Raw genomic sequence first — 18,697 nt, forward strand, 5'->3', positions numbered from 1 at the left:
AAAGTTTAATCAGTGGCACTGTCCTCTTTGTAAAACTCTTTTATATTTCTGTGTTTTCTTTCTGAATCCCTTGCTCTTTATAAATAAAGCTGTTTTAAAACAATGGCCAGGTGACGGAATGAAAACTAAGTTATGTTTTATGTTGTCAAAAGACTCTTTGTGTTGTCAAAAGACTCAGGATCACTTTTATGGCTGAGTTCTGATACAGTCTAAGCCACTGTAATCTGAATATGCCGGTAACATTCACCAAAGTCAGCTGCCCTCCAACTTGTGTTAATCATCTTTCGCAAATCTGCAAAAAAAAAAAAAAAACCAACAACTTGAGTTTGAAATGAGCATAAGGAGATTGACAAGTTTACGTATAGGTCCTGGAATGCTGAAAAGAAGGAAGCTGGCATTTTAATAATAACAACAGCAGCAACAACAACTTTATTTTTATACCCCACCACCATCTCCCTCCAGGGACTCGGGGTGGCTTACACGCAGGACCAAGCGCAAAGCATACAACAAAATTTACCTGCAAAAACACAGTTAAAACATAATAAAACAATATAACATATAACAGTCTAATTAAAACAATTAAAATCTGCAGGGTATAAAAACTTCGTAAAAGTGAATCAAACCAACAACTAGTAATCAGGAATATGGGGTGGGCCTGATCAAATTAGAGAAGGCTGGGCATGGACTTGTGTAAAAAGCAGGCTATAGGGGCAGGGCTGCGGGTAAAGTGCTGACTACAACTTTATCAGAAAATTAGGGCTGGGCATTCATAAACAGGGACTAACCATAATTCAAATGCACACTAGAACATCCAGGTTTTCAAATCCCTGTGGAAGGCGGTCAGATAGCAATACAGAAGTACCATGCTAGTAACAGAAGTTGTTTGGAAACATATTTACTAAGAACAGAAACAATCTGCTTGAAGTTGATTAAGAACTCTTTCAAAAATTCAAGAACATTGTGTTTGCATAATGTGCTGAACAATTAAATAAAAAGTTCTACTTTGAAAGAAAATTACTGTTGATTTATCAGTTCTTTTGACATTTTCTTCCTCCTTCATCCTTTTATGTGGAATCCTATTCATTTCCCTAGTTATCTACCATTTATTTATGCAACATCTTAAAATAGAGCACCAAGAGCACTGTTTAAAGGGGAGTTTTAATAACACCCGTATCTTACAACTTTATTCTTTTTGGAAGAACTTCCCCTTTATAGAAACCCTTTGTTGATAACCTTCAAATGCAATTTCTTTACCTCCTAATGTTGGCCATTATCAGTAACTAGTGTTTGTCAGTATTAATCGTAATGTGTAGATTTTGACCTCCCCACCCAGCTTAATAATATCCAGCACAGGCAGTCCCCAAATTACGAACAAGGTAAGTTTTGTAGGTTTGTTCTTAAGTTGAATTTGTATATCAATCAGAACAAGTACATTTTCTAAGTGTAATTCCAGCCATAGATAGATAGATAGATAGATAGATAGATAGATAGATAGATAGATAGATAGATAGATAGATTTTCATATTCTTTGGCCAGCATAGGGAAGTGTTAACACCCCTGTGTTTGCTTTGCTGTCTGTGCCCCTGTTCAGAAAATTTCACCTCACTTTCTGCCCTGTGATAATTGAATTTTGAAAAAAATGGCTTGTTGTAGAAACAAGGATTGGCAAGAAAGCCTCAGTGGAGACGCCTTTTTCCCATGATAACTTTTTCAGGAGTGAATTTCCCTTCTAAAGGGGTACATTCCTCTCACTTTCTATTGCCTCACCTTGTTTTTAGCTATTACTCATTTGTAAGTCGGATGTTTGTAACTTGGGGATTGCCTGTAGTTACTTAGGTATTTAATGAGCTGACTATTTAAAGAGGCTTTTGTCAATGAAGTGCTGCCATAATACCTGAAATTTAAACAATGAATACCATGATTTTCATGCCATTTTATAAACTCAAGTAATTATTATTCATTCAGTGTCACTCCCCACATATGCCATACTATTTTAAAAAATAATAATAATGATGACAAGCCAATAATCTTATTTTCCTTGAAGTGAACACAGCTGGTTGCCAGTTAATAAATGAAAAGTTTTAATCCCTGCTTTAATGGCTCAGAGTTCAAATAAAAGGCCATGCTGAATTAGAAACTGGTTTGGTATGAAGGTCAGATCTTTCTTGATTTTACCCCAACTATTTAAAGTTCTGTCACTCTTTTCTCCTTATTGGCTTTCATCTCAGTTGAATATGACATTTACTGGAAGTTCTTTTAACTTGCTTTTAGAGGACTGAAACCAGTGCCTGATGAAGAGGTCATTGAGATGTACGGTGGAACTCAACATATTCCATTATACCAAATGAGTGATTTCTATGGCAAGGTATAGTAAACACTCTTATTGATTGTTTAAGTAACCTTATCTTACCAACCAAGAAATTCAACATATGTGAATTACTGAGAATGCTAGAAATTTCTTGCAAGTTTGGGGAGCAGCACTTGTCAGTTCAAATAAACCGTTTTCCTAGCAGTTTCAACATGCTTACTAAGGGCCAAAAATGTGAAATACTTAAACATTGTTGATAAACTGGATTAATATGCAGATGATGGTTTATCCAGTAACTTAAGTGGAACATCTCACCAACTGCAGAGCCATTCTCAACATAGCACATGTGTTGACTCACATCTTATTAGGGCATGCCATCTCATAAATCTGTAGATCATAACTCTTCCAGGGAGCATAACTGGAGCTCTCTATTTTTTTCTCTAGTCCAGCACACCATCATCATGACCACTTTGATAGTCATGCTGTACTAAATATCTGATTTACCCAAGCATTGCTACAAAACCCAAAGAGACAGAATATTTCTTTTGCACCTTTTCCAACAATTTTCATTTCATTCCATTTGACCTCTGTACACTTTTGTTATTGGTTCCTCCCCAAATACTTTTACAACCTGGCAGAACTAAAGGGAAGAAGACAAAGTGTTATCATTGCCCAGACAAAGCCTGCAAGTGAGCTGCCTCCACTCCCCATAAACCATTCTTTGTCAGACTTCTTTTCCATATATAAATACATGGTTTTTCTTATCTCATAAATCAAATCAAAAGAGATAGTTACAATTAGTTTATCTATATGGAAAGTCTGCTAAAACTGAGAAGATATATAAAAAGGAGATGTCCTTGTAATATAAACAGTACAGAAACGCATGTTTTGACCATGCCTAATTGACAAGTAATTGGCAGTCATGCCAACCACATGACCTTGGAGATGTCTACGGACAACGCCGGCTCTTCGGCTTAGAAATGGAGATGAGCACCAACCCCCAGACACAACTAGACTTACTGTCATGGGAAAACCTTTACCTAGTTGACAAGAACAGTATATATTAGGTGCAAAAATATTTAAGTATTTCCCTGTAATCAGGGCTAATGCTAACACATTTAAATAGGCTAAAGATAATTGGCTGGCAAAATATTTGGGTTATAATTCCCAACTTCTAGGCAGTTCAGAAAGCCTGCTTATCTTCTTGAGAACCTCCATCTCAGATCCTTCGTTTGCTCATCTCTTAAGCTCTTAGGAATCCTAATTATAATAAGACTGAGGGAAAAATCTATAATGCTATTGTTTCTCCCCAACAGATCTCACCCAACTGGAGGAAAAATTATGAAATCAAGTGTTTAAGACAATAGCTAATAATATGGAACTAAGCTTATGCTTCTAAATATGTTTTCTCCTCCATTCTAAATAAGGCATTGGGAATGTGCCATGAGCCACTAAAGATATTTCTCAAGAATTTAGAATGTAGTTCCTCCAGGGGAAAAAGTCTTGGTATAGATACGACTGTAAACTGTATTTCCTTATTTTAGTTTTCCAGATCCTCACAATCCTTTTTAAACAGAGTCATTGGGTAGAAGAAAGTAATCTCTTCTTGTTTTGTCTTTTGAGGCCTTGCGCTTAAATTCAAAAATAATGTTCCTCTTGAAGTCTGTTCAGATACTATCAGGATTATCTCCCTGAGCTCTATGTATAGCAAGATCATAACCAGAGCACTTAGGCCGTAAAATTGCCTTCACTTGTGAATCTTCAAATTCCATTTGATAAGGACGTTTATAATACACTGAATGGAAAGAAATACAGTACTTGTGTGTTACATGTCAAATGTCAGTGGACAGCAAGCACTCCTTTAAGCCCACACCATAATATTGCTCTTTTATACAATAAACTGAAAGAAGCAAAATGGTGAGAACGCATTGAATGGGCAAAAGCAGCTGCTTTGAGAAATTGTCCTTTGTGGTTATTCCAGTTTAAATATTTTTTTGTGCATGTTGCGTATCGCCCTATTACTGTGCACTGTTGTGTATCTTTGTAAGTATTAGTTTCTGTCCCCATCTTCATACCATTTGGGTATAGGTTGTGTAAGAAAGAAATATTTTGTATCTAGTGCCATATTCTGAATCTTCCTAACCTGTTATATTTAAAATGTCTAATCATGAGATGTTCTTAAAATAAGAAATATATTTTAAAAAGTGAGAAAAGAGAGTAAAATCAAGAAAAGGTTTTATATACTTTGTACAGCTTTTGAGATGGGATGTTTCAGAGAGAATTTCTTATCCAAAGACATTCCAGGATAGAAAATAGTTTTGCCATGTCCAGATTAAATATCCTGTTGCGATTAAATATCCTTTCAAATCTGTAATTTTGGGTTAATGAATTACTTATAGATTGTTGTTAAGTAAAATAAGATATGTTCCTAATTTCCCTAGGTGCTTTTGATCACTTGATCTACAATCCTGAACTTGGATAGTGCCCAAAGTGTTACTGAATTTCTCATTTATAAACTGTTTTCTAACTTGCCAAGGGTTAGGGCGAGTAGTATGTGTGACTCCTACAGATATGTGTGTTTTTGTGTGTGTGCATACAGATTGCAGAGTCAAAAGACCAACTTTGTAGTTGTGGTTTCTTGCTACTAGCACATTTTATCATCTCTCTGTTAAATTAATATGATTTACATTAATTTTGTCAATATAAAATTTCATATGGGATCAACCACATTATAATTATAATAAGTTGAAGCAGTTGGCAAGGATGTTGGTGAGTTGGTGAATCTGCTCCATATTTTAGTCTGAACTTTAAATAAGCTATTTAGAGTGAAGAGCCTATTTTGCAGATGAGGTCAGTGCTTTGGATGGGTCGTTTAAACTTTAAAAGCTTCACGTTAAACTGTATAAAGTATGTGCCCCCTATAGCTGTTCTACATACCTGTGCTATTCTTCCCCTTCACGCCTTGAATGACTAAATAGTGTAAAAATGTAAATTTTGAGAGAAAATCTGTAGGATATTTCTCAAGCTACAGGCTTGAAACCTGACGGTAGACCCAACTAGGGTTGATTCCCATTCAACCACTGATTGCTTTGATATTCTCGAGTTAGCCAACAATAGGGCTGAGGCCAGGAAATCCTCATGCTAATCTTTTTAAAAATAATATAATTTAATGTAATACATGCTTTCTTTTTATTTTTTCTATGAGCTTTTAAAAGCTCATGAACCTTACACAACAGTTTACAATGAACGTTAGAATGTCACAGATATTACCCTCTGAAAAAAGAAGAAAAAAAAGAAAGGTCTTTACAAAATGAATAAAAAGGGAAGTGAGAAGTTCTGGTGGATACAACCAGCAATATTATTGTGCAACATGTGTAACTGGTAGCCCAAATAAAATCTCCAATTGTAAATGGAAGATGTGTTCTTTTTAATGGGGTCTTGAATGTTTAAGATCATTATGCTCATCTAGCTGTCTTATTTCACCAGCAAAGACAGAAACCGTTCCCTAGCCACATGACAATCTGTAGCTCTCTTCTGTTAATAAAACACTGCTCCCCCTTATTTGTGTTAGAACAGACTGTTCCCTTCTCAGATGAGAGGGTAGATCATATTTCAGTAGCTCTTGGCTGCTATGTGCTACTGTGTCTGACACTAATTTGTAACAGGCTTCCCTGATTATTTTTGTTTGGACTGTTTAGCTGCTCAGAAAGATACAATCCTTACTCTTTTGTGTTTCTTTCCCTAAAACACTTCTAGAGTCTCTTATTTCCTTAGATAAGACTGGAAAATGTTAAAGTCCAATTCCATTTTGGGATTATTCAATTTCTTCATTTTGTTTTCCCTTGAGAGTGCATGGACGATTTGATTGCACCACCTACAGTGATATTGCATTAAATGAGTATAATTTAATTTCTTTTGTTCACGTTATGTAGACCCATTAAGTATCATGGCTATACTTAAAGGGATAATTACAGAGAGACTATATGTTGGCAAGGAATGGTCTTAAACCTTTTGACTACAACTAGAGAAGCTTGGCCTTAGAATGGGCCCAGAGCGACCTATTGATTAACAACCTGCCAGCCATTTTAACTAGTAACTCTCAACCCATCTGCTTACTCAATGCCACAATGTCCCATCGGGGCACTGCCATCTTGGTACAATGCCATCGTACACTGAATTGGATAAAGAGAAGGTGGGCACACATGGCTCTGATCATACTGAGATCAGAAGTGGAGGAGTTTTGACTGAAATAGACAGTGCAGACTGGAGTAAAGCTTACACTGGGAAAGGGAAGCACATTCGACACGTCGCTGTGAGCCTCATATGTTACCCTTGGTAAATTGGGAATGCTATTTAGACACAAATATGATACCAGGTTAATGTTTTGAGTGATTAACATTCACATTAATGACCATCATAAGAGAAGAGAGATGGGATAAGTGCTAGCCTGTTATTTCTCTTCAAAGTAAATGCTGTTGACCAGAATCTCTTGAGCTGGATCAGCTCCATGTGTTGAGAGTCGGTACTTTGCATATGAAACTAACATAACAAGTAAGAGCTTTTTGATGGCAACTTCCCAATTCCAGAACTCACTACTTGCAGAAATGGTAACACAACCATACTAATTTTGACGTAGGTATAATTTAAGACATATCTTTTCTAGTCGCATTTCAGAGGAGTAGTATTTATTTGATAATCTTACTGGTTGATGCTATCATATTTATTGTCAGGTTGACATTTATTTGTCTAAAGACTCGTTTTATTGTTTTAAGTCATTTAATTTTTTTTCCAGCCCATGCTATAAAAAAGTTCAGGAATGTATGTGAAATATTAGTGGATAGGTAATACTTATTTTCATTTCATTAAACTTTAATACTGCTTCAAATAGGTTTTGGTTTTATCAAATAAGTTTGCTGAAGAGTGAATTACCTTGTTTGGATTTTGTTCTATAGAATCTGCGGATATATTCTTGACCATTTCAAAGCATTTCCTGATATGTGCTTTCATCAGCAAGACCAAGCTAGTTCCCACAGAGATAAAAAGCTAAATGTCTGAACACTCACCTATAATTTCCCAGATGAAAGGAGCAAGGTTCTTGAGTGTCTGACATCTGAAAGTGAAGCAGTCATATATGCCTTTTTTCTGTGTTGACAGAAGTGTGAACTGTTAATAAAACAAGAAAGCTCATGTTCAATGGCTCTGTTATTCATGGTAAAGCAGTAAGTGCAGCTTGACCAGTAAATAAATGCTGAACTTTATGCAAAAGGTGACATTAGACAAGTTGATATGTTAAAATCCAAATCCAGTCTGGAATATAATTAGAATACAAGTTAAATGCATGAGGATTCTTTGGTGAAGCACATTAATATTTTTAAAAGGGTGTAGACGTTCTTATTTGGCAAAGCTTCATTTTTCCATAGCACATAATGATGTGGATTTTTCTAACAGGTTTTGCTAGAATGTGCTAAATCTATTTTTATTGACCATATTGAGGATTCCTTGGAAGCAGTTTATCTTCTTTCTTCCAGATTTGTGCTTTAGGACAATATTAAACAGCAAAATAATAATAATAATAATAATAATAATAATAATAATAATACAACAACAACAACAAGAAGTAGCAAATGGGGCATTTCTTTGCATCAAGTCCACCAAAGACGTGCTGAAACAAATGGAGTTTTAACTAATCTTATGCAAATCATAATAAAAGTAGTTACGCCAATATATTTTCATTATCATTTATATTGCTAAATTCTTTATAAGCATGATACTTGCATTTTATTTGGGTGTGGAATATTACAGATGCCAATTCAAAATGTATAGCTATATTTTTGGACATGGGAAAGATCAGCTATGTCCGCTTCATAGGTGAATTATTTATTTTAATAACAATTTATTCCTTACCACCCACTTGAGGCTATATCTATTTGTTTTTATAATGGTAAATCTCTTCCTTTGGGCAGGGACCATCAATTAAACAGTTTATGGACATCTTCTCCCTTCCTGAAATGACTCTGCTTTCATCAGTGACTGACTATTTTATGACTCACAATATTGAGTACGACCAAGTTCATCTTTTCAAAGATATCAGCGTAAGTACAAGGGTTTTAGGACATACAGTAGAGTCTCACTTATCCAAGCTAAACAGGCCGGCAGAAGCTTGGATAAGCGAATACCTTGGATAATAAGGAGGGATTAAGGAAAAACTTATTAAATATCAAATTAGGTTATGATTTTACAAATTAAGCACCAAAACTTCATGTTATACAACAAATTTGACAGAAAAAGTAGTTCAATACGCAGTAATGTTATGTTGTAATTACTGTATTTACGAATTTAGCACCAAAATATCATGATATATTGAAAACATTGATGACAAAAATGGCTTGGATTATCCAGAGGCTTGGATAAGCGAGGCTTGGATAAGTGAGACTCTACTGTATTTGTAAGCAGTCTTTTCCAATGTTTTTCAAGTTGTACTTAGACCAAGCTAATGGGAACAGTGCTAATGTGAAGAATTTAGAATTCACGAATTAGAATTAACATCTGTTTTTAAGGTCTGCATTGCAGTGGTACTCACGTGAAACATGTTTCACTTGAGAAATTATTTTCAGCATTCATTTCACCACTAGGGAGGTTTACTCCTGTTATCTTAACATTATAGATTTACATGTGTGTGTGTGTGTGTGAGAGAGAAGGTGTATGTGTACTTGTTTTATGTAACAAAAAGTCATCCTTTTAAGTTTGAATGGTATTTTGTTCCATTTGCCTTAAGACAAGCCCTTGGAAATCGTACTCCAATATGCTATATGGTATATTGGAGGTTAAGTCATAATCTATTGCTGCAGTCATGTCACCAGTCTGATCTTTCATTGTCATGACCTTTGGTATGAAGCAGCATCTGATAGCATGTTTAGATCTGGAGATACAGAGCATCATTCTTTGGGATAGGGTGTGTGTCTTTCAGTATACTAGCAGCTAGGTATTTGTATAATAAAATAGTTGCTCAGGGTTTACAGTGCAGTATAATGGGACAAAATACATTACATGTTGGCATGCATGATACCTTTTCTTGATAATGTAAATTCAGGTCTAGCCCTGTAAAGCAAAACTTGAGTGCATTCCTATTTCGTCACTAGCTGTTATAGTTTCTCTCTCTCTTGTTCTTTTATTTAAGTGCTCTTTGAATTTCCTCTGCCACAGATAGCCAATATGTGGCCTGCATTTCACGCCATATTGCTAGTGGGCAGCTGCTAGCACTTAAAACGTTCACAGTGATTCTGAGAGTTTCTTGGAGTCCTTAAAACCTTTTCATGAAAATGTGAACACATTGTACATAGCAAAACATCAACATTGATTGTGAATATATGAGGCCAATATTATAACTTCATTATATACTGGTGTTAGGTTGCATTTGGAATACAGTGTACAATCCTGGTTGCTACATTTCGGAAAGGATATTGCTGAGATGCAAGGGATCGTTAAAATAGAGTAACTCCTTTATGAAGAAAAGTTACACGATTTGGGGCTATTTAGTTTAAAAAGAAAGTAAATATGGAGAGGGAGAACAAGAAAGAGTAAAAATACTATGGTACAGAGGAGTGGGATATTGAACTCCTCCCTCTCTCACAGTACTAGCACCAATGGCTGTCCAATGAATCAGAATGGCAGAAGATTCCAGACAGAGAAAACCTTCAATTGAACTATGAAAACTGGTTCTGCAGAATGGAGTAATGGCAACCAGCTTTGTTGGATTTTAAACTTGATTCATAGGAAGATAAAGCTCCAGTTATACTATGCCTCTGATTACCAGTTCCAACATTTTATATACCTTGGCTCAGTCATTAATCAGAATGGAGACTGTAATTAAGAAATAAAAATACTAGGACTTGGAAGAACAGCTATGAAAAAACTAGAAATGATCCTGAAATGTATGAGTGTGTGTGTGTGTGTGTGTGTGTGTGTGTGTGTGTGTGTAATTAAATAGTAATGTTAGGATTGTCCATGCCATCATATTTTCCATTTCTATATGTGGTTGTGAAAGCTGGATTTCGAAGAAAGTTGTTAAAAAGTAAATCAGCTCATTTGAAATGTGCTGAAAAAGATTTCTGTAAATCTCTTGGACTCCTAAAAAGGACAAATAAATGACTAAATCAAGCCTGAACTTTTCTTAGACACCAATTAAATAGAGACTGTCACATTTTGGACATATCAAGAGAAAACTTGACTCAATAGACAAACAATAACGCTAGGTAAGATGGAAGGCAGTAGGAAAAGAGGAAGGTTACATCCTAGACGGATAGACAAAATCAAAGTAGTCGTGACCTTGAGTCTGTAAGACATATACAGGGCTGTTAAGGATAGGGTGGCTTGAAGGTCTCTCATTCATGGGGTGCCATTAGTCAAAGTCGACTTGACAGCAGTTAAGAAACATTATTGTTGTAATTATTTTCATTTACATCTAGGAAATTGCACTGGGATAAAGTTTCATCTTTGTGAGTTTCCCATGAACATCTAGCTGGCTGATCTAGCTAGCAATGCTGGGCTAGGTGGATTGTCATGCCACGAGAAGGCAGAACATCATCTGTTGCCCTGTCTCTTTAAGATTCTAAAAGGGCGGAGCTTAGCCTTGGCTCCTGCCAACCTGAAATGGCAGTTATTTTTTGTCAGTTAGATTTTGTCAGTTGGTGAGGCACTGGAAGGAAGTGTAGGAAGCAAAAAGGATCACAGAAATTCACGTCACGTTGGAACTGTATTCAAATTAGATTAAAAGCCATAGACTACAGCAATAGAGAAAACCATGTCAACATTGCATTGAAGTCATCTCAAAGATACAAAGAATCTAGTCATAACAAGACTTTATACTCTGTGGCAATATCTATCCAGAACTGCATAGACTTAAAGATTTATTTCCTCACAAGAGACTTCATAGTGGCAACAAGAGGAAAAGAGATCAATTTTGTTTATTAATAAAATATTTTGTTTCACCAAATACAGTCTCCAATCTGTCCTTCATGCTATGGTTCCTTCCAGTTCATTTAGTTCAGCATGGAGGCAGAACAGTAAATTTCTTTTCTTCTGGCTTCCTAAATAAAAGTGAATTTCTTTCCTTTGACCTTCCCAAATAAAAGTGAATTTCTTTTCTTTTAGCTTCCCAAGTAGCAGCAGATTTCTTTCTTTAGACCTTCCTGAGGGGAAGTGAAAACTACCTCTGAAGGAGAAGGAGTTAAGCAGCCATTTTGATTGTAGAGAGCGCGCAGTCATAGAGGGCGCCATTTTGAAGGAACCTGAGGGAAGCTTTTTCTGAAGAAAATGTGGCTTTCAGGGCCACAATAGTTATTTTAAGTCTAAGTAAAAAGCTTTAAGTCTCAGTAAAAGAACTGAGAATTTTAAAAGTTAGTGATCACTTTATTTTAAGGGGCTATTAGTAACGGACAGCAACAGCAGAATAAAAGACCTACATTCCAAAGTAACAGAGAATAGGCTATTCAGTCCTTTCTGTCCAAAAGCAATTCAGTCTAATATAAAGTGACACAAACTTCAGAAGACTTAAAGATGACTGCTTCTTCCTCACAAAAGATCAGAATATCTAAACCTACCTCAAAAATGATGTCCTTCTGGCAAGATAAACTAGATTCTTTGAAACCTAAATATCAGAAGTCATGGCAGAGGATTTTAGATCTGAGTCAAGCAAGCCATCGCTTCAGGCAGTAGAAAGAAATATTAGATTGTAAGGAAAGATTACAACATCAATACTGTGAGTGGATAACATATTCAGATAATATAATCTCTTTGCTTGAGCATATGAAAACTTCAGAATCTTTAATAAATAAGGAAGAAATGTTGTCAGAGAGAGAGAGAAAAGAACTAGAATTTGATACCATCATGAATGATTTATCTAACAAAATATCAGAAGGTCAGGCAGAAGACCCTGCCTCCCTTATGGAAACTGTTGATGAAGAACAAGTGCAACATATGTTTAATAAAGACACAGATACAAAGTCAAACAGGTCTGTGTGTACATTAGCAAGCAAATCAAGATCGTCTCACACATCCCATAGAACAGAAAGAACGAGGGGGACTTCTGTTCATAGTGGTTCCTCTGGCCAATCCCTTAGTCTGGTCATAAAGGCTAGGGCCGAGGCAGCTGCCGCAGTAAAACAAATAGAGTTTCTTAAGAGAAGACAGCAAATTATTGCAGAAAAGAATCTAGTCATAACAAGACTTTATACTCTGTGGCAATATCTATCCAGAACTGCATAGACTTAAAGATTTATTTCCTCACAAGAGACTTCATAGTGACAACAAGAGGAAAAAAGATCAATTTTGTCTATTAATAAAATGTTTTGTTTCACCAAATACAGTCTCCAATCTGTCCTTCGTGCTATGGTTCCTTCCAGTTCATTTAGTTCAGCATGGAGGCAGAACATGGATCCTGGGGCTACTTGCAGCAGGGAATCCTCTCGTATTCATACCTAGCATATTTGCCATATCCCTGTATATTTCCTGGCATGTGTGGCTTCAAAAGCAGTGAATAGACATGCAGATTACTCTTTGCTAATTTACTCTTTGTCCTTGATGCATGTAACTGTTTATCCTGGGGTAATCCATGCCAGATAGTTGTTATTAGAAGATCATTGTAAAATATAAACCTGTGCCCAAAAAGAAGGCACATCTCTTCATACAAGTGATATCCAGATTCCACAGTTTCATGCTTTCAGTGTACACCATTCCAGAAGATCACTACACACACAACCAACATTTTTGGAGCCATTGAAAAGGCAGCAGAAGTGCCTAATGGGACAAACAGATTTTACAAATTGAAATCAATTTCCTTTTTATTTTATTTAGCCTATAATTATTCAAATACATCTGTAGATATACTATGTATTCACCAGGTTTATGGAAAAAGAGTTCATTCTTTGTGGTACCTTTAGTCCACAAATATACTGACCTGTGTTTGTGGGTTTAATAAGAAACTAAGCAGTCAAAAATCTAATCACATGTCTCCTATATCGTGTGTCAAGCTCTATTTTTTATGGTTTCCCAATAAAATGTCATATTTATTGATGGTGCTGCATAAAATACAATGTCAGGTTTAAGAACTGATGCATCACTATTCTTTCCTATTTTAGGATGCCATCAAAGATGTCCATGTGAAAGGAATGATGTACAAATGGATTGAAAAGGACATGGGTCAGTTAAGCTCTAAAGTTTGGTTCAGAATTTTGAATAATAATACATAGTGTCTGATATATTGCAGATCTAGATGAGGAATAAAGAACCCTTCTCTTTTTGAGGGCCAGGTGGCATCAGTCGGTGAAGCCACAACAATACTGAGCTGCCACATATACACACTTTGCACACTAAGATAATCTTTCCTGTGCAGCATTCACATTTAGAAGAAGAAAAAACTACTGGTTTTCTAGAGCAGGAAGTTCTCTTTAAAACCTAATTAGAAAAGACTGTTTTCAGAGAGTCATATACAGAGAAGAGTGATTAGTCTTGTCCTTTCCTAGCCATGAACCCTTGCGTGTCCCTTTCCAAAGGAAGCTACCATCATCTAAAGTGTGGATACATTAAATGTATCACTGCTTTAAATCCCACCCATGGGAGAAAAGCGGGATAAAAATAAATAAATAAATAATGTCATCTCTCATTGATTCCCAAACCCAATTTGTATAGGTAGTGGGGAAAAGAAGGAAGGCTATGGGCTCAATACAGCCATATTGGTTTCTCACCTAAGCTTTGAATTAGAAGTTTTGTATCACCAGGATAATGTTTCCATAAAGAATTCAAATTTTCTGTTGGATTTTTCCATTTTCCACGGTTTTGTCTTACATTTAGCTTTATTTGTCTATTTCAGAAAAATATATTCTTCATGGAGATGAAACTTATGCTGTCCTAAATCGCCTGGTTAATCACAACAAAAAACTCTTTCTGATCACAAATAGTCCCTTTACTTTTGTGTGAGCATCCTCTCTTATATCAGTTTCTCATGTAAAGTGGTGATAAATGTGTTGATAGTAAATGTCTAATGATAGTATATAGTGAATTCTTTATGTAGATATTTTTTAATGTGGAAAGAATGGGCTTTGGTGAAGAATTATGTAATGCTATGAAACTGTGAAGGCTGCAGCTATTAGAACTAGATATTACTAGCAGATCAAGCAATACAAAATATGTTTAAAAACTGGTAGCAATCATACAGAATCCTTTTCTGTTCAGTCTTGGTGTTCATTGAAGCAATGTGCCAGGACTGTATGGGGAAATTGGAAATCTCTGTGTCAAGCACATTGTTAATATTAAGATGTTAGGCGTATTCAAATAGACCGAAAATTTGCTTTGTTTGTAGCCTTGGGTGATGGATTATCCATCATTACCTGTACAAGAACTGAAGGAGCTACCATGTTGCTATTGATCTTGGCTGGATGAGTCTCTTCTCTCCTCTTTGAGAGAACTTTATCCTACACATTGGTTACCAAGTTCTTATGAATGCAAGAAATGTCATCCAAAAGGATCAAAGCCCTCTTCATATATAATTCGATGACAGATGAATGTTGGTCATCGCATGTATATTTAGGGACAAGTAGTCACTTCTGGCTCTATGAGGTACGTCCTAGGGTGGTGATAGTGATTATGAGATTATGTTTTAGGTTGAAAAAGCAGCCAGGTTCATGTCTTCAGTATCATGCAGTTTCTGATATGCATAGAATCCATGGAATGGCCCTCTGTTTTCTGAGTTCTTCTAAAGTACAGCATAATATAAATTTCAAGATCCTACCTTAGCATGCAGAAGAATGCAGACTTCCTTTTAACCTTGGACACAGCTTTGGAGGCAAGTGGGACAAAGGCTTACTGTTTTCAATTCCTTTCAAAACTGATCATGTCATGGAGATGGCACCACTCCTCCACTAACTGCCCGTCACCAATTTTGTTGGAAACTCTGCACTTCCATTGTCTATTAAATCTATCCAAAAATGATGGATGCTTGGTCCTTGGTCTATGTATTTAATTTATATCATTTGTAGAACTGGACACATGCATTTGCTCTGTGTTCATGGTTTGACTGATAAAAAGTTTGATGTGTACAGCAACTCTAAAAACAAGTGGCTTGACTTTAAAATAAATATTACTGTTATCAGGGGAATAGCCAAATTAGTCTATTGTAATGAAGCATCCTAAGGAAAATTTTAATTTGACACAAGCTTTCATGGACTCCAGCCCATTTCATTAAATGCAGAGATGACTTTCCCATGCCTCTAATAAAGCTGACTGTAGTCTGAAGAAGGCTTATAAATCTTGTTAGTTGTTGCCACAAGGTTCTTATGTTTGAGACAAAGTAGCTGTTGTGTAACAAATTTGTGCTACCAAGCTTATAGTAGCATGACTTGACTGCTTCTAGAAATTAAAGCATTGTTTTCTCAGCTATTTGAATTGGTGTGGACTATCAGCAGCCTTCAATATGATGGAAACATTGGAAGTTGTGTGAAATATCTATTTTATTCTAATATCTATATAAAATCTCTCCCTAAAAGGAATGATCTTTTGGATTTCTTGAACATTTGAGAACATTCCTCCTGCATTGCTTGGAGCAAATGTGAATGTTATTCTTTTGAAAAATGGCATTTATAACCTTTTGGAAAACATCTTTTGGAGATGATAAATTTTTAGAAAAGCATGACCTTTCAGAGAAGAGCCAAAAACCCCTTAGAGTTAAAATCTTCTCTTGTGGTATACAACCAAATGTAATTACGCTAGGCAATGGTTTCAGTTGTTAGACTGAATAACCCATTACCTCTGATCTTTTAGGAAAACAGATTTTGCCAGTGCATAAAAAAACAGCAGAGCTTCAGAAGTGTTTTTCAGTGCCCAAAAATGTATACTCTCCGATAAAACAACTTGTTTTATATCATGCACTTGAGACAAAAATGAAGTAGACTTTGATAAAAATAACATATTTGGTTTACTCACAATCTTCATGTGTTCAGCATATGCAGGTGCAATACTTATCAGTCCAGTTTCAGATATGTTTGAGATAATTCTCTGTGCCATCCGGCCCGGACATCTCTTACAGCAAAACAGCAAGCGTGTAATCTGAGGTCTGAAATAGTCTGTAGTGATCATATGGTCTGCAGTCCTTTTTATAACTTCTCAGAAACCATAGCGTAAAGGAAGCTGCATACCAGAACATACATACAGGAAACAGTAAGCAATAGGATCATAAATACACATTACTATAGAAAGCTTGAAGAAGGTTGCCATGTAGATAGGGTTTCCTGTGGGTATTATTTATTTATTTATTTATTTATTTACAGCATTTATATTCCGCCCTTCTCACCCCGAAGGGGACTCAGGGCGGATCACATTACACATATAGGCAAACATTCGATGCCATTTAACATAGAACAAAGACAAGACAAACATGGCTCCGAGCGGGCCTCGAACTCATGACCTCCTGGTCAGAGTGATTCATTGCAGTGATTCATTGCAGCTGCTCTCCAGCCTGCGCCACAGCCTGAGCCATTATCTTCCTTTCTTCCTCCTGTAGCCCTGGGCACTAAGACACCTGTTGTCATTAGTAGGGATTTATAATTTTTACTATGTTCCAGAATTCATGTTCTATGAGCATTTCCTGTCGGGTTTGTGAGAGTGGCTGATCCTCCTGAGCACCATCATTTTCAAAACCTAGCTCTGTGTTTTGAGCTGGATAGGAAGGGTATCTGAAGGGAAAGGGGCTGTCCTTTTACGCTTCTTAAGAAAAGGCATTTATAGTTCATCTAACTGCGTCACTTTTATCCTGTTTTGCCTGCAGGGATAAAGGAATGAAGTACATGGTTGGCAAGAGCTGGCGGGACCTTTTCGACATGGTCATTGTGCAAGCAGATAAGCCCAACTTCTTCACTGACAGGCGCAAGTATGTTTCAGAATTATATTACAGTAAGGGTTCAGTGGTGGGCTTCTGTTGGTGGAATGGCAGAATCCAGGACAACAGGGAGGGAAAGCAGTTCTCCACTGAAGCCCTCCTTCCTACAATGATTCTAGGAAAGGAACAGGTTGAGTCATTGGGATTGAAGGAGAGAAGATTTCAAAGATTCAACAAATAATTTTGTTCAGTCCCCTATTCTTTTGCTCAAACCTAGAAAGAATATGTAAAGAGACAGTAGTTTCCTAAATTGCCAGTGCATATTCTGAATGCCTGTATCCCATGTAATTAGTGGGGCAAGGTTAGAAATGCAGCAGTCACAGGTAAGCGTTGTGACAGAAGGAAAGAGGAATCAATTAAATGTTGGACTGTTTAATGCAGTTTTTAATGGTAGTCTTTCTGCAAAGGAAATGTAAAAATACTTCTGAACACCTAAGCATTTTGTTTAACTTTTGAAAGTATATTTCTTTAAGCACGGTGGGCTTACTTTTAAGATGATGAGTGGCTTTTTATATAATCAGAATCTGCTTAACTCAGCTAAAGTTGCTTTTGCTAAAAATTCTTTGTCTTTTCAGACATATTAACTTCAGACCTAGCATACATTTCAAATCCATAATAATCTCTGTAACATTAGCAATTGAAGGACTGTTGTACTTGTGTATTTATTGTGTATGACTGGGGGTTGGACTTAGTGGCCCTTGTGGTCATTTTCCATTCTTAAGATGTCATGATAAACAGGGTGCCAACTAAACAAAATTAGGAAAAGGTATGGTAAAAATATCCTGTAGTGAAAACATCATTAAAGACATTCTTCTGAAACATGGTTATAGATTTTCTGCTAAGAATCACTAAAAACTTGCAGACATGTCATAGGAGTTCTTTGACTTGTTGTAGACCTTTTAGAAAAATGGATGAGGAAGGTTCACTTCATTGGGATAAAATAAGCAAATTGGAAAAAGGAAAAATCTACAAACAGGTAAAATTATTTAAACCATATCTACTTATTTTATTATTTCAGTGTGGTTGATGGTTGAATTTTCTGGATGTGCTGTGAAGCATGAAAAAATAGTCTTGCCTGCTTCTAATATGTTTCTTTAAACCTTGTTAAGTGGCCTCTGTATTTCCAGTTGCTGAAACCACTTATTTTAAAGAACTACTATGCAAATATGCCTTAGAATAAAAGCTAATGTTGACTAGTCTCTGATGAGAGATGTAATTATTCATCTTTATTATGAATGGGTTTCTTTTCTAAGTGAGAGCACTGGTTCAAACCAAGCTCTGAATTTTGTTAAGGTCAAAGTGTGTCAGTGCCGAGTTGACATGATTTGGGGCATAGCAGTTTCATGCCAGTTATGTAGGATCCAGGATTTATTTTGTCAATTGAAATCAATAAGATAAGTTAATCATTGCTTACTTGAATCAAATGGCTTTCTTTGGATCTACTCTATGACTAAACCTGGATG

At 36.1% G+C, this 18,697-nt stretch overlaps 1 protein-coding gene and 1 long non-coding RNA gene across 2 annotated transcripts in view; one reads left to right on the top strand and one right to left on the bottom strand.

Moving 5' to 3' along the window:
- Positions 1 to 18,697, top strand: part of nt5dc2 (5'-nucleotidase domain containing 2) — a 33,873-nt gene that overhangs the window by 9,516 nt on the left and 5,660 nt on the right. The window contains exons 5-10 of the mRNA XM_062970047.1: positions 2,272 to 2,365; positions 8,272 to 8,400; positions 13,444 to 13,504; positions 14,175 to 14,277; positions 17,124 to 17,225; positions 18,129 to 18,210. Coding sequence (XP_062826117.1) covers positions 2,272 to 2,365; positions 8,272 to 8,400; positions 13,444 to 13,504; positions 14,175 to 14,277; positions 17,124 to 17,225; positions 18,129 to 18,210 — 571 coding nt within the window. The remainder of the gene's footprint in view (positions 1 to 2,271; positions 2,366 to 8,271; positions 8,401 to 13,443; positions 13,505 to 14,174; positions 14,278 to 17,123; positions 17,226 to 18,128; positions 18,211 to 18,697) is intronic.
- Positions 25 to 12,129, bottom strand: LOC134296080 (uncharacterized). Its single transcript, XR_010002653.1, has 3 exons — positions 10,634 to 12,129; positions 7,372 to 7,471; positions 25 to 292 (listed from the first exon to the last, which is right to left on the bottom strand). It is a non-coding gene; the product is annotated as an uncharacterized LOC134296080 (long non-coding RNA).

This window comes from Anolis carolinensis, chromosome 2 (assembly GCF_035594765.1).
Source record: "Anolis carolinensis isolate JA03-04 chromosome 2, rAnoCar3.1.pri, whole genome shotgun sequence".
NCBI lineage: Eukaryota > Metazoa > Chordata > Lepidosauria > Squamata > Dactyloidae > Anolis > Anolis carolinensis.